At 31.6% G+C, this 25,454-nt stretch overlaps 3 protein-coding genes across 3 annotated transcripts in view; all 3 read right to left on the bottom strand.

Annotated features, from left to right (window-relative positions):
- Positions 1 to 4,527: 4,527 nt before the first annotated feature.
- On the bottom strand, positions 4,528 to 7,488 carry LOC119687466. The gene is made up of 2 exons (XM_038101792.1): positions 5,778 to 7,488; positions 4,528 to 5,714 (listed from the first exon to the last, which is right to left on the bottom strand). The coding sequence occupies exons 1-2, from the start codon at positions 7,486 to 7,488 to the stop codon at positions 4,528 to 4,530; spliced, it is 2,898 nt and encodes a 965-aa protein (XP_037957720.1).
- Positions 7,489 to 7,627: 139 nt separating this feature from the next.
- Positions 7,628 to 9,091, bottom strand: LOC119687465. Its single transcript, XM_038101790.1, has one exon. The coding sequence runs from the start codon at positions 9,089 to 9,091 to the stop codon at positions 7,628 to 7,630; it is 1,464 nt and encodes a 487-aa protein (XP_037957718.1).
- A 5,827-nt stretch (positions 9,092 to 14,918) lies between these two features.
- Positions 14,919 to 25,454, bottom strand: part of LOC119687458 (titin homolog) — a 35,537-nt gene continuing 25,001 nt past the window's right edge. Inside the window, exons 4-6 of the mRNA XM_038101779.1 lie at positions 16,238 to 16,569; positions 15,919 to 16,186; positions 14,919 to 15,328 (exon numbers count right to left, since the gene is read on the bottom strand). Of these exons, the coding sequence (XP_037957707.1) occupies positions 14,919 to 15,328; positions 15,919 to 16,186; positions 16,238 to 16,569 (1,010 nt within the window). The remainder of the gene's footprint in view (positions 15,329 to 15,918; positions 16,187 to 16,237; positions 16,570 to 25,454) is intronic.

Genomic DNA, 25,454 nt, shown 5'->3' with positions numbered 1-25,454 from the left:
AATCGCCGAAACTAACGCCTATTTTGAAGGCAATGAAAAATCGTTTTACAAAGGCGGTATCGAAAGATTGCAAAAACGTTGGAATGATTGTATCTTCCTAAAAGGGGACTATGTTGATGAATAAAAACGAATTTTGGCAAAAAAATGTGTTTTAATTAGTTAGTCACACATATTATTGAACGAAGTGTTATTTATATTCGTTTTAGTCTGTTATTAAAAGAAAATCAATAACAGATAGTGCTTTAATATATAATGTTGTTGTTTGCACTCAGCATCCGTTGTTTTTTTACTCCAATAATATACCTGATGTAATGTGCCTTCATACTCCTGAAACAGTATAGTTCCAAATCCATCTTTTGATCTCTCTGTATGAAGCTCCGTTTTCACTTTCTATGAAAAAATTCGCAAAATAGACTTATTTGTTAACGCTTGTTTTAAAATTTCTATGGGTCTCTGTTCTACTTCACCTATAACGAATTTGGTGTCTCTCCGCAACAAGTTTGTTAATGTCTTTATAATGGCTGCGTAATCTTTTAAAAATTTTCTGAAGACATCCGTGAGGCTTGAATGCTTGAATGGCCATCACGCTTGTCGGCTGTGTATGTTTTATTGCATTTATTTTTTCATTACTTGGTTTGATTGTACTTTTTTCGAAAACTAGCCCCAGAAATTGAACTTATTTCTGCAAAAATTTACACTTGTTCTGTTTAATTTTCAATCCATTTTCCGCTACCACTTTGAAAAAACTCTCTAACTTTTTTATATTTTCCTCTTCGTTTGCCGAGTAAACTATAATATCATCCATGTAGATATCCAAAATAAATTCATTTATTATTTGTCGAAGCACGCAATTCATATAACGAATAAAGTTTGCTGACGAGTTACAAAATCCGAAAGGAGCAAAATTAAACACGAACAGGCCATCCTTTGTTACAAACGCTGTGTACTTCCGATTGTTGTTCTTAATTGGCACATGTAAAAAAGCATACATCGATATCGATTACGCTGCATCTTCTAATTTATCTAGTATATCTTCCATATTTGGTACCGGATATTGGTCTTTAAACACTAATTTGTTAAGACGGCGATAATCAATGCACACTCTTTTTGACCCATATTTTTTCCCTGCTAACACAACTCTACTACAGAAGTACAAATATACTACAGATTTTCATCCACTCTTTTGGTGACGATTTATTGCTCATTCAACGGCATTCTGCTTCGTGCAGAGTATATCGGCTGTTCTTTTTCCAAAACAATTTTCATTTCGATTGGACTTTTATTTTCGTTGGCTTATAATTGTTTCGTATCTGTTTGATTTTATCGTCGAACTTTCATGAAATTTTCTTAGCATTTACTGAAATATTTAATATTTCGGTTTCTTCTCGATCTGTTACCGTAATAAATGATAAAAATTTATAACCGCTTTCATCAAAAGCATATCTGAAGTTCCTCAAAACTTCATAGCTGATCACTACGTAATAGTTTACCGTATAATATGGTACTATTATCAAATGGTGTTCTAATTTTATTTTATCTAATTCGATTTTAAATAAAATTTTGGCTTCTGGATTTATTTTTGACCCGCCGAAACCAACAATTTCTTCCGTGTAATTTTCCACTTGTTTTTGCACAAAATTGCTTTTAAATAAACTATGATTTATCAGCGTTATGTCGGCACCACAATCAATTAAACACTTCAATTTTTTTTTGTCAATTCTAACCAATTTTAATTTTTCCACCTCTACAATAGTACAGTTCACACTTCTAACCCCTAGATTGGTTTCTAAGTAATTTTTTGGGATGTGGCCTGATATATTACATTTAAAACATTTTTGCTTTTCTGTACATTCACGCTGTTTGTGTTCCTTTGATCCGCAGTTGTAGCAATGCTCCTTCTTTGCTTCATTGTTCTTACCATACTTTTCATTCATTAGTTTCATTTTACTTATGCGTTCGTAAATTTCTATTTGCTCTTTTAACTCCAAATAATTCTTCGCAGCATATAACGACATTTTATTTTCTGACCCTCCTTTGATTCCATCAACAATATATTGAATCACCGATTTTTGTTCCACTGATCCAGTTGCACCGATGTTTCACATGTGTAAAATATATTCATGAGCGCTTTCACTGTCTTTCTTCTTCATTTCTCGTAGTTGGTTGTGAACTTCTATATGTAAATAAGTATGCGTAAACTCCGTTAGCACCTCAGTCTTAAATGTACTGTAATTTTTTGTTGTAAGTGTTTGCACAAAAAGTTTTGCTACTTTGGTCATCTTATTTCTTGCAAACACTAATTTTAGTGTTTATGATCATTTATACGCAGCTGCCAATTCTCCCAGATTTTCGAACCACTTCTCTATTCATGCTTCTACTTCGTCATCAAAACATGGAATCATATTCTCTTCATTTCTACTCGAATTAGACATTTCATTTGTATACTTAGCCGTTAGTAACCATATTAAATCTGTTAATTCTGTATTAGCCATAGTGATCGTATCGCTGGATTTGTTCTTGCTACTGCTGTTTATGTCGCTTTCGACATTTTTCTTATTTGTCTCGTTGTTTTTCGTGCTGATGTTACTTACGGTTTTTAAAGTTTTTGTTTCGATTTCTATTCGTTCCTTCGTTTTACTGTTGTTTCTCTTTTCGTTGGGCGTTATTTTTTCTAGCTGTTGTTTTTTTAGTTCTTTCTTCACTGCTCTTGTCGAAATTTTTACGCTGTTTTCTACATTTGCGTCTGCCATACAAAATTTTTAACAAACAAATTGTTGTTTGTGTAGCACTTTTCAACTATTTCAACTTCTGTTTTCTACACCACTACAACAATATTTGTTTTTGCAATTTATACTGTTTTATATCAACTTTAATTATTGAACTTTTGACGAGCCCTCATGTAGGAATGAGGGGCTAGGAATGTAGGTATGTTTATTTAATAGACAAGTTATTTATTTAATACAAAAATCAAAATGTATGAATGAAATAATGTTAATGAGTTAATACGTCATCTGAAACGCGCACTTCTTTTCGGACTACTCTCGTTGACTTTTGTTCTTTTTGCTTGTTACTTTTTCTCGGCGTTGCCAGATCTTCCTCCCCACATACTTATATAATATAAGAAATGGATTTTATTTTAAAGCGGAAATTTTAAAAACAATATAATATGAAAAAAGGTAATTATCTTTTCGTACACTATAACCATTTGAGCAAAGTTCTGGCGAAGTTAATTCAATTTATATTTTTTTCACTTTGAATTAAAAGTTGCTATTCTGCAATCAATTGGATCAGGATTGGTACATCTGTAGGAATGTTTATTCCATAGTGTTTATTTAGTTATATCTATATAAGAATGTTTATTTAATAGTTATTGTTTAGTTCTATATATCAAAGCGCACAAACGACTGACTACCACGACGACTTAATACCAACTGCTGCTTGTTTCTTTTAGCCTCTTCTCGTTCGTTTGCTGGCGTTGCCAGATCTTCCCGTTCCTGCCTACACATCTGTAATGCTAAACACGAAAAATATGAATATTTGTTAGGATATTACCTTTAAATCATCATAGTCAATACAATTCGTGTAATTTGACCACTCTTGTCCGGTGATAGGATGATGATACCAGCTACCGTTTTCTAAACATCTGAAAAAATTTATCAGAAGCTTTCAGTACGTATGCAAGTTAACTAGGACAAAATATTTTGAAAAGTATGTGTTACAAAAAAGATAATTTTTGTATTTTGCCTTGCGGTTCGCCAAGGCTTGTACACTTTAGTTTAAGTAAAAAACTAATTGAAATAATTATTGAACTTGACTTTATTAAATATACTTTTGTTTAATATATAATTGAATTAAACCATTTAAAAAGCACGTAAACTTTTTTTTTTTAAGCACGCTACGCAAAACTAGCAACCAAGCCAAAATTCCGCCAACAACCAAGCCAACACGAACTTTTTGACATTAGCTGTCACTTGAGTTTTTGGGTGACCAGATGGTTTTATAATTTAAAGGTGACCAGTTGTGCTTTTCGGTTTAACATCCCGGCCCCATTGAATCATCTGAATTCAATATCGGTAGTAACGCCAGCTTCGCAATGGGTCTAGTGAATGTGGTTTCAGGCGTCTTAATTTCTGCTACTCTGACCTTGCCATCTGCTCCTGTTACCGTGCGAATGATGCGACCAAAAAGCCATTTCATAGGTGGCAGGTTACCGACCCTTAAATTGCGAGTTGAATGTTGCCAACGATTTCGTGATGGTAACGTGCATAAATATTCATGTTGCCAGCGACGCCAAAATTGAGATTTTACTGCAGTAATTCGTTTCCATCGAACAAGCAACGAAATTTCCTGTGACGTAATCACTGGTTCCGGTATGTGCTTTAGTTTTTTGCCGATTAGCAATTCACCTGGTGTTAATACTGACAAGGCATTAGGATCTGTGGATATACTTGTAAGTGGACGGGAATTCATCACAGCTTCGATCTCGACGAGAGCCGTAGCCAGTTCTTCGAATGTAAGTCGAGCATTTCATAGGGTTTTGTACAAGTGTGATTTTGCAATTTTGACCGCAGCTTCCCAGAGTCCTCCGAAGTGAGGTGCCCTTGGCGGTATAAAGGAAAAGTCAATACGTAAATTTGCGCAATGTGACGTGATGTTATTAATTGTACATTGTTTATTAAAGAAATTGCGGAACTCTCTGAGCTTGTTATCTGCACCAACGAAATTTGTTGCGTTGTCGCAAAATATCTTCATAGGCACACCTCGACGACCAACGAATCGTTTTAACGCTGATATGAATGCGTCTGCAGATAATTCTGTTACAGCCTCCAAATGCACCGCTTTACTTGCAAAGCATACAAACACAGCAATATAAGATTTATATGGTCGCTTGCCTCTTATCTTTAAATATGTGGGTATTGGTCCGGCAAAATCGACTCCAGTAACATGAAACGGCAAGCATTCTGTGACTCGTTCTTTAGGAAGATTACCCACTACTTGCTCTAACAATTTCGGTTTATATTTGATGCAGTGAATACAGTTACGAACTACCTGAGTTGCTAAAGACTTGCAATTTATGACCCAAAATTCTTGTTGAATGAGTGTTGTTAAGGCTCGCGGTCCGGCATGAAAATTCGAGCGGTGTATGTGTGTCGCTAATGAGACTACGAATGTGTCCGCCTTTGGCAATAATAGAGGATGCTTCACTTCAAAAGATACATCTGCATTCATCAGACGGCCACCAACGCGTAATAACAACAAGTTCCCAAACTGTTCGAGAAACGGACATAAGTTAACTAGTTGACCCTTAATTGGCCTTTTTGTTTTCAGCAATGTAATTTCTCTAGCAAAATGGTGCTGTTGAATAGCCCAAACAATATGATATAGAGCATTTTTTAATTCGCTAGCCTTGAGTACATCAGTATTTCTTGATCGTGGTTGAATGACATGTAACACGTAGGAAAATGTACGCACACATTTAAGATAATTACCATAATAATAAATTTGTTCGATAATATATGATGGTTTCCTTTGTTTAATAATCAGACACGTTTTCTTGCGTTCCAGATTAAGATGTGTGGTCTGTAATTCCACTGATGAGTGCAGAGGCCATTCATTAATGTCGTTTTGGAGAAATGTTGGCCCGTGAAACCATATGGATGACTGCAATGTGTGCACCGAACACCCACGCGAAATGACGTCTGCCGGATTATTTGCTGAATCAACATGATGCCATGTAGTATTTGTTGACAAATTTTAAATGTCGGCAACTCGATTGCCAACGAAAACGGATAGTGTTGATGATTCAGAGCGAATCCAATGAAGTGTGATTTGTGAATCGGACCAGAAATGGACTTCTGATATTTCAAACGATAAATGCGGTTGTACCTTTGCCCATAATTTCGTTAATAATTGAGCTGAACAGAGTTCTAGTCGTGGCAAAGCACATGTTTTCGTAGGAGCTAATCTTGATTTTGAAGTAAGTAAGTTTACGCATATGGTTCCCAATGAATCCTTACATCTCATGTATAGGCAGCAACCGTACGCCTTTACAGATGCATCACAGAAGCCGTGAACTTGTACTTCAATTGTGTTAGACATTCGTACAAAACGAGGAATATGTAGCAGTGGTAAATGTTGCAAATCATCAATGAAATCCTTAAATTTACTTGCTAAAATCTCTGGAATGCCTTCATCCCAAGAAATATTTTGTACCCACAGCTGTTGTAATATGATTCTTGGTACTACAATGATTGGATTGATTAGGCCCAACGGATCGAAAAATGAAGCTGTAAATGATAGAATCGATCTTTTAGTAGTAACGCTTACCAATTTTTTAGGTTTAAACGAGAACATAAATACATCTGTATCTGGTCTCCATTTTACTCCGAGAGCACTGGTTGTGTCTTCATTCAGCTGAAGGTCGCGTTCCAACGTTGCATTTAAGTTACAATGACTACAATGCCACTTACACAATTCCATCCCAAAGTGACTTAATATTTCAGAAACTTCTTCTTTTATTTGCATCAATGTTGCCAAATCGTCCTCTCCGGTGACCATATCGTCAACGTAAAAGTCGTTTAGAATAACGGCCTTTCCTAGTTCATGCGCCTGATGATAATTTTCAGCAGTATACTGGAGACTTCGTATTGCAAGGTGTGGAGCCGCTGATGTGCCGTATGTGACGGTGTTAAGCATATACGTTGAGATTGGTTTGTGTTCATTTTCTCGCCATAGTATTAGTTGGAACCGCCTATCATCTGGATGAAGCAACACTTGACGGTACATTTTATTTATGTCTGCCATTAACCCATACTGATGTTTCCGAAAACGAATTAGTGTAACAAATAAATCATTTTGTATTGTTGGTCCGACCATCAGTAAGTCATTTAGTGTTACTTGTGATGCTGAGCGACATGACGCGTCAAATACTACTCTCAATTTCGTGGTCTCACTAGTTGGTTTCAACACGTAATGATGTGGAATGAAATAGTGAGCACGACTCAGATCAGGAGACATAATCCGGGACATATGACCTAGATTTTCATATTCCTTTAAAAACAATGCGTAATCCTTTTTCAATGATGGATTTTTATTCAATTTTAGTTCCATCCAATAAAATCTCTGCAACGCTATGTCACTAGAGTTACCGAGAGCATCGGGATTGGTTTTAAATGGAAAACGTACTATTATTCGATTTTCGGCATTTACCTGTACATTCTCTACAAAATGCTTTTCACATTGTTGTTGCTCAATGGTGAATTTCGAAGGTTGGGTAGTAACATCCTCCAATTTCCACAGACGTTCAACATTAGAGTTTAGTGTTTGGAATGTTGTGCAAAAACTTCGGTAATCTGAAGATGACATGCTTGATGATTCACGACCAGAGAACAATAACGCGAAAAATACTTCCGTTCCCAATAGTGCATCGATTTTTCCTGGGACATTGAATTCAGGATCTGCAAATTCGATGGCTTTCGGCATCGGCATATTCTTTAAGGAGATAGATTCGTCAGGTTGATAGCCAGTGATGTTGTTTGCTAACAGGAATTCAACCGATTTTTCAAAATTGCTTACTCTGGATCGTATAGTAGTTTGAGTTTGGAAGTTTAATTTTATGCAAGCGTCATCAACACCAGATGAATGAATGTGTGAGTAGATTCACCTGAGAACAGGAATCCAGTAGTGCTCTACACATATGATAGCAACCACCAGCATCTTGCACAAGAATAATAGCTGTGGCTAAAATGACTGTACTTTTCCTTTTAATTGAGTCGCTTCTTACTGAAGTGGCATTTGATGTGGCTGAGAATGTACTAACTTGATTTTCACTATTATCCGCTGAATGTAGAAAAGGAACTTGTACTGGTGACTCAACAGTTTGGTGAATCAAGGAATGATGTCGCTGCTTACAAAACCGACACGAGTATCTTGATGGGCATTCCGCTACACTATGTCCCTTATTAAGACAGTTATAACATAATTGCAATTGACGTACCTTTTCTTTCTTATCTTTAGTGGATAAAATAATAAAACGCTGACACGTAGTAATTGAGTGATATTTCTTCAAACAAAATACGCATACCAATTCGGATTTCTGAAATTTATTTATACTTGTTAGCATTGTATATTGTTTTGATCCCTTAATGACTGGTTTATTTGCTAATTGATTTGATACTTGAAGGTTATTGTTTTTGCCTTGTGCTTCCAATTGTTGACATCTTCTTTCTAACATTTTACAACAGCCCTCCCATGTAGGCAATGTTTCGTAAGACAGCTGATCCTCCCAACGTTGCTTCGTACCGGGATCCACTTTGTTCATTAACAGATGGATCATGATTGCGTCCATGATTTGTGTCGTAGAACTCAATATTTTGAGTGAGCTATAGAGCGCTGACATTGTATCTACAATATTTCTGAGCTGTTTGGAATCCGATTTACAAGCCACAGGAACCTTAAAGAGTGCAGATATATTTTCTAAAAATATGAGCGTGTCATTATCATAGCGATCATTTAAACGTGCAATAACTAGCTCGTAGTTTTCTTCCGACACTTGAAAGGCCTTTACGGTTGATAGCGCCTCTCCACTTAAACATGTCAACAAATGGTTGAATTTTTCGATCTTGGATATAGTAGCATCATTATTAACTAAGTTATTAAATGAGTGTATGAAGTTTTTATAATCCATATAATTTCCATCAAAATGTGGCAATTTCAAAGCTGGTAAACGACTGTTATTAATTGTTGGTGACATTACGAAGCTGTGTTCGTTATTAACAACATCTCTTGGTCGACGTTCTTCCATAAAAGACTTTATTTTAGTTTTAACTTTGATATACAACTCATCTAAATCATTGCGTCCACCATCAGCGGGATCAAAATTCTCAATTTGAGATTGATAGTAAGTAGACTGCTTATAGTACGACTCTACCAATCCCAATCTACACTCCAGTTCAATGTAAGATAATTGTTTTGTTGAATCAATTTGATTATTGATTCGTGTTAAGCTTCCCTTGCACGATGCTCTTTGTTGCTTTAGAGACGTTATTGATAATGGTTTTGGTGTAGTTGCTGCGTTCTCTCCGTCTGACATAATGAAGCTGCTACAATTTTAACCTTCAGATGATGCAAACGATTGTGTTGAATGTTATTAAAATTCGAAAGTCTATTGCTAATGTGTAGCGCACCACTTTTATGACTTGTATGCGTCCAATTATGCGAATTGAACAACAAACTATTTGTAAACTGATCAGCACCTGCTGATACGGACTCCAGTTATGCGAATTGGATGAAAGTGTCCTGTCACGGTCACCAAAATGAGTTTTTGGGTGACCAGATGGTTTTATAATTTAAAGGGGACCAGTTGTGCTTATCGGTTTAACAGTATGTAAGGCATTTTATGTACTTAATTCATTTTACCCAATTTTTAATAGCATGTACAGAATGGTGGGTAATGAATATTATAGACAGATAATGGAAAATGGTCCTTCTCTAGCTTCCAGGGTCCATGAACCTTAATATACCAGAAAAGACAGAAACAAATTTGGTATCCAACTCGTTTTAGTTGGGTAAGGATACCTAGTAATAAAGACATATGGGTTTCCATGACGTTAATGAAACGTAATAATATTTGCAAAATATTTTATAGAACTGGGTAAATGATTTGATGTTTGGAACACGAAATATCGTGAAAATTGTAAAAGTCTTTCACATAAGGCACTTCCTATAAGAACCAAGTTATCTGCAGCGTATAATCCATTATCATTCAAGTCGACAATCAGTTTCACACCTGTTGTGTATGATATAATAAATCAAATTAGCCCGTGAAATAATTATTTTTAAATAAACCAAATATAAACAAATGTAAATAATAAAATATTTATATAAATAATAAAATATTTATATAAATAATAAAACATTTCTATAAATAATAAAATATGTATTATTATTAAACATCGAAATTTCTATTCCTCACCATCATTAATGCAAAATCGATAGCAATTTTGTTATGCAATTAATAAGAATGCTAAACAAATACACAAATTGCTTTAAAATACTTGCATTAAAAGTATTTAATAATTTATGTTATTGAAATCAGTAGTAGAACACCGGTTTTTGCTCAATCAATACCATTAATAAATAATAATTTAAGAATTTTTAAAAACACAAGTAAAGGGTAATAGAAAAGGAAACTGCTCATACTTTTAACAGAACAACACTTTGTCTGTTCAGAAACACGGATGGTGTGGCACACCTTCTCAAGTGTAAGCAACAAGTTCGATTATCGGTTTATATATATTGGAAAACAAATTAAAATTATATAGAATTCATAATGTAATTTATGTACATTAATAACCGGAACCTCTCGCAAGTGTCAGTGACATAGACAGATAACACATCATTGTAAAATTAATTTCCTGTTTATTGTTATAAAATAAAATAGGAAACGCAGAAAATGAGATGAGAAGAATGACAAAGTGTCTGATGATGATAATGTAGCAAGCGTGCAGAGCGTAACGCAGTGTACATCCATGAAAGTGTTGTCCGCATTCACGCTGCACGATGTTGAAGATTTATTGACCTCATGCTAGGGATAACATCAACTATCGTATGACAAATGGCTAAAAGATTTTGAAGACAACGTTACAGCAGTACAATAGAACGAAACGCAGAAATTCATTTTTGCGAATAGCTACTGAGAGGTACTACAAAATTATCTATTCGTTGTCAGCGCAATATAAACAATTTGACCATGGTGATGCAAATGTTAAAGAATGTAGTTACGGTATGTATGCCATCAATTGAAGTTCATCTTCACGCGTTGATGAAGATGGGAGACATTGAGCTGAGCAAATAATCGAAACGTTTTATTGATTTTGGAGGAAGGCAGTTTCGTCAAAGCCGTAAAAATTGATGAAATCATTCTGCGAGTAAAATTTCACTATGTTAGAGAGAGCCGCTGTACTGGGAAATGACATTTTGGAAAACGTTTATATGATAGTAAACGTAGAGTGAGTTAAATGAGTTAAAAAAGCAAAGATGATCCAAAACGATAACGTAGAAAATAACGCAAATATGAATGCTACAGAAATATATCAAAAAGATAATAGAATGGAAAACTGTACAATCAGAACTTCACAATAACGGAATTTCAGTACTAATTTATAACGGTGCTGGAGAAATCAAAGTTGAATTGAGCGATCTTTAACATAGAAATCTTAAAGCAGAAATGACAGAATTTATTAAGAGCTATAAACCAGATGAAGTATCGTTTTATTGTAGACTCAGCAAATTTCCTGCAGAAGACCAAAGTATAGTTGAACAGCAAATAGCAGATTGCCTTAAAACAGACATTATCCAACCCAACGCAGTATTCATCACCAGTACTACTAGTATCTAAGAAAGACGAAACTTTGCAAGCACTTTAATTGATGACATGTTCAACGTTTGGAGAAAGCTAAGGTGTTCATTACATTAGTTTGTAGAGATGGATTTTTCCATGTGCCTGTAGAGCTAAGTTCGAGAACATAGACATCATTTGTAACTAATAATGGCTAGTAAGATATATGAATTCAAAAATTTAGAAAAGTGGTGGATTGGTGGATTGGCAATAGCATATGGTTAATTGTGATGAACGGCTTCAGGTGGAGATGTTTATAGCTGGGATAGTTCAGCCGCAGTCAAGGTACTGTAATAATAATATGAATTTTATTCATAAATGATTCTATTAGTTGATACTTGTATTACTACCGTCTAATTGGTTAACCCAAATTAGACGTATATAATGTTTTACAATAATAGCTTATATACATTTATTAGTTATATTCTATTTCACAGTGGCACACATCTGGTAACCAACTGTATTGAGGGCAAATCATATTGCATGCACGATCTCTTGCAATATGATCTGTGAAACACTTAACACAAATTCATGTGCTGAGCATGCCGCAATCCAAATTGTCAAATGCATATTGGAACAATTAAATATGCATACAAATATTTTGTCATAAAGAAATGACAAAATAGACGAGTCAAATTTCTGACTCATAAATTATTTTATATTTGACAATTAGGATTTTTGGTCATGCTTGATATTTGAGTGTTTCGAGTTAGTGTGACACATTAAATACCGCACACAACGTATTGTGTGTGGTCAAGGTTAATATGCCACTACACCCCCCACTACATGAGCTTTACAATTGTTGTTTAATAAGTTTTATTATGACATATTATATATTTAGTTTATTTAGATTATCATTATATAGATAGAATCATTAATTTATTTTAATCTTACATATTTAATTATATTACTGAATTAGATAAGTATAGTTTTGTAATATATAGATTGTTATTATTCAATAAACAAAGTTCGATTCCTGGTACTTGCAGTCTCAAAAATAATTATTTACGAATAATTAAATACAAGAATTATTTCCAAGACCACTGATGAAGGGTATTTGGCAATACTCGAAACAGCTGTATGGTCAGCCAAAAATTCAATTAATTAAAATAATTTAAAAAATAAATTTTTGTTGTTGTTTCACTTCTGTTCGAAAACCTCTTTATATAAACAAATTAAATAATTGGTCTAATATCTAATGTATTTTATTTTAATTTAATTGATTCAATGTTAATATAAAGTTGTATTTGTTTTTCTCTTGAGGAAGTTGTATTACCAATCGTTTTGTTATAAATTTTTACTTTCATCTTCTAGTAAATAACTTCGTATTGTTCTTATGTAGGGTTCTTATTTCATTGTTTATATTAACCATTACATTACTGTTATCTATGCCTGTTATTGTATAAGGACCTGAGTATGGACTTGTACCTTTTCGTGTACCATGCGTCTTTACTAATACTTCATCACCTATTTTCAGTTTTGCTGGGTAGCTGTCTTTTTTGGATATTTCTTTTCGTTTAACTTTTGCTTCTATGCTAAATTTTCTTGCATTCTCAAGTGATAACCCGAGTCGTGCTTTTAGTTCGTTAGCGTAATTATCTAGATTAAATCTACCTTGTGTATCATTTATTTTTTCGTTTGGTAAGGATGGTAACTTACCAAATACCAGCTCATGTGGTGTGTAACCTGTATCAGAGTGGGGGGCAGTATTATATGCAAAAGTATAGTACGGTAACCAAACGTTCCAGTCGTTATCATCAGCAAAGCTTAGTAGGTATTCATTTAGAACTCTATGGTTCCTTTCTACTGTACCAAGTGTTTCATGATGATATGGGGTTGAAAATATTTGTTTAATTAACATAATATCAGTAACTTTAGCTAACAAATCATTCAAAAATTCTGTACCTCGGTCTGATTTTAAAATCCTAAAGGAGTTGTTCTACTAACGTTTTGGCTATGGATTTAGCATCTTTATTAATCATTGGGTATGCAATTATGAATCTACTTAATTCACATTGCATAGTTAATATGTACCTATAACCGTTCGCTGATCTTAAGGGTCCAACGGTGTCGATTTGTACTGTTTCGAAAGTTGTATGAGGGGTTGTGGTTATTTAAAATTCTTCTCGACTGTGACGGATTTGTTTGTTTTGTTGGCATTTTTCACAAGTGGTAATATATTTATATACCATTTGTTTCATTTTCTTCCATGTGTATCTTTGTTTAAGTTTATTAGAGAGGATTATTATGATATTCCTCTATCAATCTAAACCAGTGAACGAAAATAAACTGTACAGTATCGTAGTGTACTGCTCATGTCCGAAACACATCAAAAAATTTTTAAAGTTTGTGTCCGTGAACACAAACTTTATTTTTAGAGTTTGTGTACTTTTCACGAAGGTAGTGCTCATTATAACGATCTTTTCACGAAGGTAGTGTACTTTTAGTTATATTTTGCCGAAGGTAGTGTACTTTTTAGTGATCATTTTGCTAAGGTAGTGGTTTTTTAGCGTTTGTCGAACAAAACGATTTGGAAACGTTTGTAATGTGCATTGTTGTTGGTTCGTTTGCATAAGGAAAAGAAAAAATTTTGTTTGCATTTGTATTGCATGTATTTTGTTTGTGTTTTTAAATAAAGATATTGTGTATGCATTTATTGGTGCATATTTAATATTAGGGGATGAATTACATAGATATAATATATTATTGCGGTTGGCTGATTTGTATTATATTTATAATGCCAATAAAATCAAAAAACAAAATTTTAAAATTGTTTATATAATTCGGTAAAAAATATAAAAATTTTTTAAGAATTTCTGTATATCTTATTTAGATTATTGCGTAGGAATATATAAATTTTATTGTAAAAATACATGACAGTTAATATGCAAATTTTTCCTAAGTAAATATAAAAGGCAGGTAGAAAGCTAAATATATATTTTCAACTATTTTGACAGAAAAATGTTGCCTTATATTATTTTATTACCTAAATAATGTCTTTGACAAACTAATAATTGATAAAAAACTCAAGATTTTTAAATAGAAAAAGTAAACAAGTGAGGGGGACGCGAATGACTATGCAAAGTGCATCTTGTTTGTGTTAGGTAAAATCTTCAGTTAATTTCTATCCAGAAAGATTAGTCATTTCCATGAAATATAAAACAGGTGAAAAAAATAATGAGTTGATTCTCCTTCGAAAATGCGAAATAACAAATTTGTGCAAAATTTACCCACAAAAATTATCCTTTCAAGAGTTTTTTTAATTTTACCTAATAGGGAGGATGACCACTGGAAAACAAATAAATAATAAATGCAAGTCATATATTTTAAATTTTAATTATAAATTTTGAATTTTATTTCAGTTATATACATACACAATTGATTTAATGAATTGCATTATTAATTATATAATATATTTTACATATTTGTATTAATAAATTTACATTGCTTATTTGGTAATATAGAACTCATACTTAATTATATTATATCAAATAAAAAATAGTATTTTGTTGTATATATTTCAAGTGTATTTAAATTCAGCGTTTGCTCGAACGAATAGTATATTCTCCAACATAAATGGTGAAAGTCTATTTCTTTGATCTGATAGTAGAATTTTCAGCGAAGAAAATAGTCGTTCCATGCTTACTTGCGTTGCAGGAATTGCATGGACAACGTTCGCAATTTCATTTAATACATGAAATTTACAGTCCCAATAATGCAATATATTGTGTTCCAAAGGAAATCGTCGTTGCCGTTCGTACAAGATTATATCCTCTTCTAGTTCTGAAATTGAAGTTGATGTATCATCCGGTGTAAAGTCTAAGTTTGTTAAATATTCCGATAACGATACTGGTCTGGTATTGCTGGTGGATGTCACGCTAGTTGAGCTTGCATCTAGTACAACTGAGTTTGATGGTGTTGTTAAAACTCCTAAAGCACAAAAATATTATATTTTAACAATGAATTAAAATTTTTTGTGTATTAATATTACCTTTTAAACACTGAATTCGTTTATATAGTGACTCTATGCACTTCTTGGCTGTTACTATTTGAGAAGCACTTAAAGAAATACGAATTCTGGGATCCAAATATATAGCTGCCGTAAAGAGATCTCCTTCGAGTAGTGCGGTCTTTCTTTTATTTAAAGCTCAATTCATTTTCCGGCAAATTCTGTACTTCAAAATCAAGATCCATTAGTATTATAAATAAATCGCTAAAACATAACTTTCCAGACTGTAATTTTAAAGTTGCAGTATAAAATGGTTTTAGAGGAGAAACAAGTTCCGTCATAAATGTCCAGCTGTTTTCGGTCAAATATAGTTCAGCATTTATATTCCCGAGTAAGGTGATGATTGATTTTAATAAAAGTAGTCTCTCTATCATTTTGTATGTAGAATTCCATCTCGTTATGCAGTCCATAAATGCTGCTTTATGGCCTCCATTCTTCAGCATACTCCGATAATAAGTAGTCCTTAATTTTTTTGACACAGAGCGGCATGTGTCAATGTTTTGTTTAATACTTTCCGTTTTCATAACGTCGTTTACGTAAAGTTGTATGGTGTGAGCCCCACATCTTATAGACTGAACTCCAGATGATACAAGATCTGAAGGCATTAATTCTAAGTGATCCACATTTTGTTCTTCGTCACTTTCTACTGCTTGCTCCTCATTTAATTCTTGATTCAAGTCTGCTACAGTTTTAATCATGTTAGCAGCATTATCCGTAGTAATTGTTAAAATTTGATGCAAATTTATACCAAAGTCTTGAAAAACATCCATTGTAATTGACTTAATGGTTTCGCTTGTATGTGAGGCTTTTATTTCTTTAAGCCCAAGTGTTTTAATTAAAATTTCTTTGTTTTTAATATATTGCACATTTATGGCAACTACACTCAAATTGTGTCTGGACGCTATATCAATTTTTATTGAAATGAGCTTTCCTTTTAAGCCTTCAATAATTTCGTCCTTAATTTTTGTGGAATATTTCACAATACGCTCATTAATATTGTGTTCATTAATTTTTATTCCAACAGCATTCAATACTGGTTCAGTCAGTACCTTAAATGCTGTATTCTCGAGCATGGAGAAAGGTCTCATGTTTTCAGTAAAGAGCTGCACAACAGCTTCTTCAATGTACCGTTTATTTATACTGATTGAAAATTTTGTTGTTTCTGAATGAGTGGAGTTGTAAAGTGATTTGATAGATATAGTCATGTTTGGTTTTTCCTAGCGCAGCGAGGCGCCTTTCTTGTTCGCAACGAGGCGAATAAAACTAGGTTGCAACTAGGCAACTTGAATAAAATAATCAGCGAGACTCAATGTTCTGTTTGAATCTGAATTCTTTATTAAATTTGTACAGTATTTATACTTATTCTAACTTAAACACTAACCTACCTGAATATTATGTTCGCCTAGTAAGTTTCATATAAAAATGCTTAACATGCATTTTAATTAATTTAAAAATATGAAATTATTATTTTTATTTAATAATTAACCGAAGTACTAAATAATGAAATTCCAATGCAAGTTAATGCACTTTACGAATTTCATTTGCGCAAAACAAAAGAATCAAATTACTTTTCTTTTGCGCTTCTTCACATGGCAGTGTGTGGCCAATGTCTTTACTTTTGGCATGTGCCAGTAACGTATATCATCATATTACCATTAACAAATAATTATTTTGTTTGTTAATTTGTAGATATACTACAGAAGTACGAACGAATTTCCCGCGCTTAATTAAGAAAGCTGTTTTGTTGCGACATTTGTAATATTATTAGATACATTTTAGGTGAGCCTTTAATGATCGGACGCATTAATGAATGCAAGTATCTAACCAAATACAATACGTAACACATTGTTGAGTGAATTTAAGAATATAGCTCCCAGAAGCTTAAGACTGCGTCTATATTAACTTAGGCAGTGACACAAGTGATCTGGTGTCTTTTCCTCAAATGCTGGTAAAGGCGATCTTTGTTTTTCGATAACTATTAGGAAAATATAACTTTTAATACGTTGAAGAACGGAAGGAATTTCTTGTATTTTAATTTTTATATTTTTCATATACGTACATTATTATATTTTAACACCAGAGTTCTGTATGAAATTTGACTTCTTATACAAATGTCATGGAATATGTTCAGTTTCTGTCAAAGTAGTTTGAGAGCTTCGTCGGATAGGAAATTATAAAAGCTATTCCAGATAAATTAGTGCTATAAATTAACAGAACAATATCTCAGACTACAAGACCCATAACTTTATTTGGTTCAATGAAAACTACATAGAGATTCTGGAACAATCTTCTAACAATCAAATAGAACGACCGAACACGATGGATGAATGTTTTCGGCTAGGTTAGGTTATACATGCGATCCGTAGAAGATGTACCTAAGTCTATTGGTCCATTGTGTTACTGTATAGTAAAGAAACTCAGGGGTTGAATCACCATTGTATATGAGCTGGGTAAAGGTAGAGTAGACTTAATTTATTAGCATGGTTTCCTTACCTACAATAACCTGTTAGCAAACATGATAGGTTAAATCTCTACTGGGCATCTGAATTAAAGTATTGGATTTTCTTTTAGTGGAAAATGGCCAAATTGCACACAAATGCCTACACATTGTTGAGTAGTTTTACATTTTATTAGAAACTTGAACACAGAAAGAGCTCAGCTAAACTCTCAACTAATATATACTGGTAGGGGATATTCCGAAACTATTTTAAGGAATAATTTTATTTTTCCGCAATAGTAATATGTTTAATCTTACGGATATTATAACGAATATTACTACCAACTATTTGGTATTTTGTATCATTTTTTTTTCCACTATTGCAAATCTTCTACGAAATGGTAGGAGCCTTAGAAATTGTTAAAAATATCTTAAAAAATTGTAAAGCCAAGTTATTGTATTTTTTATTCTAAAGTAGTTAACAAGCCATATGCATATATGTAAGTTCAAAGAAACAAACAGTGGATTGCTGAATTATGATTGCTTTAACCCACATCCTTACTTCTCTATAAATTGTTACTAATTTGATCATACCCCACTATCTCTTCTCAAAACATCTATCGAACTATTTGTTTTACCATTTTAATAACTCTATGTCATTACTCAGTCTATAAAAACTGTACCGTATGAGTATTTGTAGAATTCACTTTTTGTAATCCGATTTTAAACTGATACTTATTATATACATAACTTTAAATTACACCTTATAACCTCTTTTTTTAATAATATCATCCCTTTAAGTTAAACCAGTGTCCTATATTGTATAGTAACTCATTCCATTCGTGCAATATATTTTTCTTATTTCACTTTTTTCAAAAGAACAATATCATATACTGTACATACGATGCGGTTAGGAGAACTGATTAACATTCATGCAATAAATTATATTGTATATAATTTTTTATATATTACGTGCACATTTCCTAGTTCATACATTCCCAAGGAAGTTCATATATACACGGAAACGAAAGGATGTGAGCTCACATTCACTTGCGGTTTCAATAAATTCACGTGATGTAGAATGAGAAAAAACAAATCACCTAATTTATTCATAAATGTAACCTCTTTTCCATTTGATAAGAGATGAAGTGTGTCCTATAGTCGTCCATCCAGCCGAAGTTATTTGTTAGTAGAATTTAATTCCACAATTAAAAAAAACAGCAGATAAAATGACTCTTTTCGTTCAACTTCAAAGTAACAGTAGTTAATATATCCCGTTTTAAATTTCGTTTCAACCATGAGAATGAGATATAGTCAAAAAAAAGTAATTACCAACAAGTGATACAAGCATAAAAAAACTAAAAAATTAATTAAATAACATATTATCTTCATAATCTGATATTAGGTCTCTCAGGACCACTGATGATGAGTACTTGGCAACTCTCGAAACAGCGTTTTATGTTCAGCCAAATTTCAATAAATTAACTAAAATTTTTGTAGTTGTCTTTTCTTTGCTATTCGAAACCGTCTAACAAATATTCTTAGTTATATTATTTGTTTATTTATTAATATGAATTACAAACCATAAAATCAAAACAATGATATGACTGTCAGGCCTTTTAACTCGAACATTATATACATATGATATTATTATAATATATATTATTATGTAATTGTGTATATAACAATGTTATTTAGTTATTATATTATTATAACAACTAAATTACATTGTTTTTTAATAATGGCTTAACGATTGTATAAAGCAAATGACTAATAAATAATAATAAAATCATGATTCATAGTTAAGATTCGAATCATGTACATGCAAATACTAAGTACTGAAAAAATTTGTTTTCATCCAATGCACTGAGCTCAGTTATTCAATGGAAATCGCTTTAATTTGATTTCATCTAGAATTACATCGCATTCAAGTCACGCCTGCACTCCAGACAGTTTTGTTCTTATTCTAGAAGTCAAGTTTGTTTTCTTTCTCGAATAAATCCCCTGTAGCAACAACAAAAGATAAAAGAGGAATAGTCATGTTCTGCAATTTTTCTAATTTTTTATATAAAAACTTTTAAATGCAAAAATAAATTTTAAAAATTGAGTTTAGATTTAAACAATTTCCCTTCTCATTTGTGTTGAAGTCATTTAAACAATTATTTATTTAGAAAACTTAAAAAAAAAAAAAAAAATGTTAGACTATTCATCAATTGTTATTGTGGAAGGTTATGATAATGGATTGTTTTAGAAAAACAAGTAAGTAAGGCCTTTGGATTTCTAAATAAAATTAAGGCCACTTTCGTCATCCTTACTAGAACAATGAAATGATTGCCAAAACATTGAGGTCACTATTCAGTTCTAAACAAATCCAAACAAATTTTAAGATACCCCACAAGTGGAGTAAAGCCACAAGTAAATTTTGCAATTCCTGCAAAACTCATTTGTTGGAATATGCCACCGATAAATCGTCGGTATAATAGCAATATAATAGTGCTATGAGGTCCTAGTGACTTAACAGTCTTCATGATTTTCAACTCATCTGTTACCGCAATAGTAAATTTTTCTATATTCTTAAAAAGTTCATACATCGCGGTTTATATCGAAGTGTTGGCATCATTTATGAATATTTCAGAGTGTCTTTTAGTCACATAATCTGCTGCCTCGTCTTCATCAAAACTCTTATCACCAAGAACCCAACAAAGAGAGACTTTATGAAATTCGATGTGTTTCGGTGATATTTCCATTGAGGGGTAGAAGTGATACTTTTGAAATAAAAGTCATATTGTAACTGTGATTATTGAGCACTAATCTAAGAGAAATCTATATATAGAGAAGTCTATAAAGAAAAACAAATACTTTAAACACAAATATTTCCAAGAAGTAAAGTTAATTTGTGATTTTATCTGAGATTTAAGAAATTTTCAGAAACTAATCTTTCTCTAGTTAGTAGGTCAACCTTTACTATTTATTTTGTTAAAAAGAATTATTTTGATGAAAATATGTTTAATAATATTTAATCAATTTGGAAACGCTAATATTTTCTGACCTCATGTTAGTTAGTTAAAATAATTTTTTTAATATTTTTTAAACTGAATTTGTATTAAATTAATTTAATTAATATTAATGTGTTATCAACGTTTTTGTAGTCATTTAACGAAATGAATTCACTTAATCTTTACCTTCAAAAGAGATATCATTTTTTATTTATTTATAATTTTCATGAAAAATTTAAAAAAGTATTAACAATTTGGAAAAAAAGCAGTTTACAGAAATAGCCACTGCTAATGTTAGGCATATCCTGTCTTAACGTAGGACCTAGAAATAATTCCATACTACAATGAAAAGTCTGAGTCAGTTGGTTTATTAGACTGACTGGCACAACATCAAACCCTAATCTCTGGGTAAATTGTCTGACCTCTCGGTTTTTGTCTAAAATGGATTCAGCTCAAACAAAAAAAAAGCTTCAACAGATAAACTGCGTAAGTAGAGTTACAATTAGTACAAATTTTTATAAGATGGATTAAATTTTATTAAGTTTGGATTAAAAGCAGAGTAATACGTTGTGAACTACAAAACTAATTTGTATCATAGAGATTTATAATCTGTGAGAAGATCACGACATTTAACTTTGCAATTCAAGTACTTCAATTAATCTTAAAAGCAATAACATAAAATTTATTAATATTAAATATAAAATATTTTAATATAAAAAAATTCAAAAAAAAATTTTATTAGAACTTAGAGCTTTTATATGCAAATTAATTATTTGTTTTCTTACTGTACCTTTTGTTTGACATGAAACAAAAATATTTTCCAGAAACGCAGACTAACGGCGACTAGAGAATTTCTTCTTTGTGTCAACAGAAGACTATCCTCATCACACCCTAATAAACATTTGTTATTTTTAAAATAAATAATAGAAAACTTTCCTTTACTTAGAATGGTGAATAAAAACGTAGTAGATGCCTCACTTGGAAAAGCATAAACAAAAAAGCAACTGGCGATTTTATTGGACTACGACATCAACAAGAAAAACAAGCCATCGTTGCTCTGAAAGTCGCTAACGTTTATTTTTATTATTAACAATATAATAACTATGTAACTATGTAATAATGAAAAAAAAACAATAAAATAATATAGTAACAAATAAGTGTCAATAATACTCTGCCTTCGCAACGAATCTTCTTCACAAGAAATTTGTCACTCATACGCCATGAACAACAATTTACGCATTTCCATAATGCAATTACGATATTATATCAAAATAATATAATCATATTTTTAAATAATATTAAATCGATTTTTATATTAAGTGAGTTTTCTCAAATCAATTAAATATTATAGAAAGTTATATCTGAATAGAAACACAAGAATAAAACAAAAGTATTCGCCTGACGGAACGAGACCCTATTTCAGTTAAACAATCCTACTTTATAGAATAGAAGTGACAAGGAAACAATAACAGTAATTATATTCTGAGAGTGTCTATGAGTATTGCTTACCACACAATATTTTAATGAATTTTTTTGTATCCTTAATGGAATAGTTAATGAAAAATAAATATTAAAATTCATCTTCTTAGAAAATGAATAGGAGAGTTTATGAATACAGATAAATGCAATTAAATAGAGAAAAAATATTTATGGGCTAGAAAAACCAATTAAGAGATGGTATTGATTAATTCTTTGATTGTTAATGTTTAAAACATTATATATTAAAGTTATTAATAATAAAACTAATGTCAAAATGTGTTTAAAAAAACGGTTTGATTTCATAAAAATATAAATTAGAAAATCCATTTCTTTTAAGTAATCAGGTACTTAAAGAACTCTATTTATTTCGGTGTGAATTCTTGTTGTAAGTTGGCATAGTACACCAATTCACATAATATTATATACAACAGTACTTGAATTAGTCATTTATTGGAAGCCCGGCATCCTTAAAACATAAGGATCAAACGAAAAGTTCAGTTTACTTGACTGTTAAACAGTATATAAAGTGACAGTGACGTGATGTGTGACTATTATAGTTCAAGGCGATGTTTGTTGCCGAAAAAACAAATAACAATAATAATAATAATTAAAATGATACTCGTATTTTCCAACATTTCTGCATTAAAAACATATTCAAATTATGGTAATAGTTATTTTTATTTTAATTAATTAATTAATTTTTAAAAATTTAATTTTTTACTTAGTCTATAAAAACTGTACCGTATTAGTATTTGTAGAATTCACTTTTTGTAATCCGATTTTAAACTGATACTTATTACATACATAACTTTAAATTACACTTTATAACCTCTTTTTTTAATAACATCATCCCTTTAAGGTAAACCAGTGTCCTATATTGTATAGTAACACATTCAATCCGTGCAATATATTTTCCTTATTTCACTTTTTTCAAAAAAACAATATCACATACAGTACATACGATGCGGTTAGGAGAACTGATTAACATTCATGCAATAAATTAACCTTTTTTATATATTACCAGCACGTTTCCTAGTTCATACATTCTCAAGGAAGTTCATATATACACGGAAACGCAAGGATGTGAGCTCACATTCACTTGCGGTTCCAATAAATTCATGTGATGTAGAATGAGTTCAAAAAACAAATCACCTAATTTATTCATAAATGTAACCTCTTTTCCATTTGATAACAGATGAAGTGTGTCCTATGGTCGTCCATGGAGCCGGAGTTATTTGTTAGCAGAATTTAATTCGACAATTAACAAAAACAGCAGATAAAGTGACTTTTTTCATTCAACTTCATAGTAAGAGTAGTTAATATATCCCGTTTTATATTTCGTTTCAACCATGAGAATGAGATATAGTCAAAAAAAAACAATTCTCAATTGCTTGATTAAAAAATATATTATCTTAAATAAAAAAATTAAACAAATCACAAAAAATTAATGTTTTAATCACAACTTAATGAGTGTAAATTCTTTTATGAAGATTTAAATTATTCTTAAAAAAGACTAATTTACATTGAATTAACATAAATTAAATTAAAATAATTTAAATTAATTAATTTACTTTAATTTTATTAAATGATTCACCAAGTTCTTTTCAGTGGCAGAAAAAACAGTACTAATATGATACTTGTAAAGGTTTGTTTAAGCTCGATGAAGATCTGTCTTGTGTAAGCCCATATTGTAGAATTCACAAGGAAGAATAAAACATTATCTGAATCTTGATACGCTATGAAAATGATCTAACACTATTTATTCTATGCTAACAAAAATATGGTTACTGCTAAACGCTCTTCTGCAGAAAAGTAATAGATTCTAAGGATATAGAGCGCAGGCATTAACGTGACACTTTATGAGGGTATCGATTACTGGCTTGTAATCGACAAAAAAGAGAACGATGTTGATATTATTTATGTGAACATTTCTAAATGAATTGCAGTATTAATATATAATATAAACAGATCATGCTTAAAATTGTATTGACAAGGTCCAGTGAGTAAATTGTCATGTGATTTACTTTTTACAAAATACACTTAAAACGACTTTGTATGGGGAGAATATGAGGCTAATGCCCTTATAATTAGTACAAATTATTGGGACGCTTTTTTTTCAAAAAAGAGCAGAGGACAGATAAACTACAACCTGTTGTATATTTTAGATAAAATTATCTATTTGAAATCCCTATTCCAAAAGTAAATATATAACAGTGTTCTCGACATGTTTACCACTGCACTTCTATAGTAAAACATTTTTATTGTTCTTAAAGCAGACATACATTTCACTAGCTTCTATATAAATGTCATAAAGTTATATATCCATTTCCAAGTTTTTCCGAAATGAATTCGTTGCTTTCGTCTGCACTGCTATAAAAAATTCCTTCTTAATATTCATGTATGCATGCCATGCATTGTTAAATCAAGTGATGATGATGACAAACAGGATTATGCATTCGCCATCTACTAATGGAATATTCTTGCATATTTGAAAAGGATTGCCACATTTTTATTAACAGTACAGAATAAAAACGGAAAAAGGACTGTAAATGCCAAAGGATTAAGCTTACGCAGTTTTTTACCCATGAAATGCATCTTGCGTCTTTGGTTTATGCATTTTCATTGCACTTTTCTCTTGTTTCGTTGAAGTTTCTCAAGTAATTTTTTTTACGACCGTCAAACTATATCTCCTCTGTAAAGCTTCTGAACATAAAAAAACGTTTTATGCTCTTTACAACAACACTTACCCATGAGAATATTTCATTTTTAAAGGATATAGTAGTACTTAATATAGAACCAAAAAATTTTATTTCTTTTTTCATTACATAAATAGTCATTTCGGTGCTATAAACTTAATGCGAGACATAAGGACGTGTTCAAGATTATCACACTGCAAATATAATAAACTTTGAAGTAGTAAAATGAATACCAAATATGCTAACAGTTGACTAATCGTATTGCCATAAATTTCTGTTAGAAAAATGATACGAATGGTATGAAGTAGTAATTATATAAAGTATATACTAGGTCATTCTTTTACAAATCGGGCATCCTTTTGATTAAATTTTTTTTTTATGAGCTACTTTCATGAAATAAAGAGACCCGTATATCTCGGAAAATATTATTAAATTTTTT

This window comes from Teleopsis dalmanni, chromosome X (genome assembly GCF_002237135.1).
Source record: "Teleopsis dalmanni isolate 2A chromosome X, ASM223713v2, whole genome shotgun sequence".
Taxonomy (NCBI): domain Eukaryota; kingdom Metazoa; phylum Arthropoda; class Insecta; order Diptera; family Diopsidae; genus Teleopsis; species Teleopsis dalmanni.
Note: the sequence above shows the minus strand (reverse complement) of the source record. Positions and strands in the feature narration are given on the sequence as shown.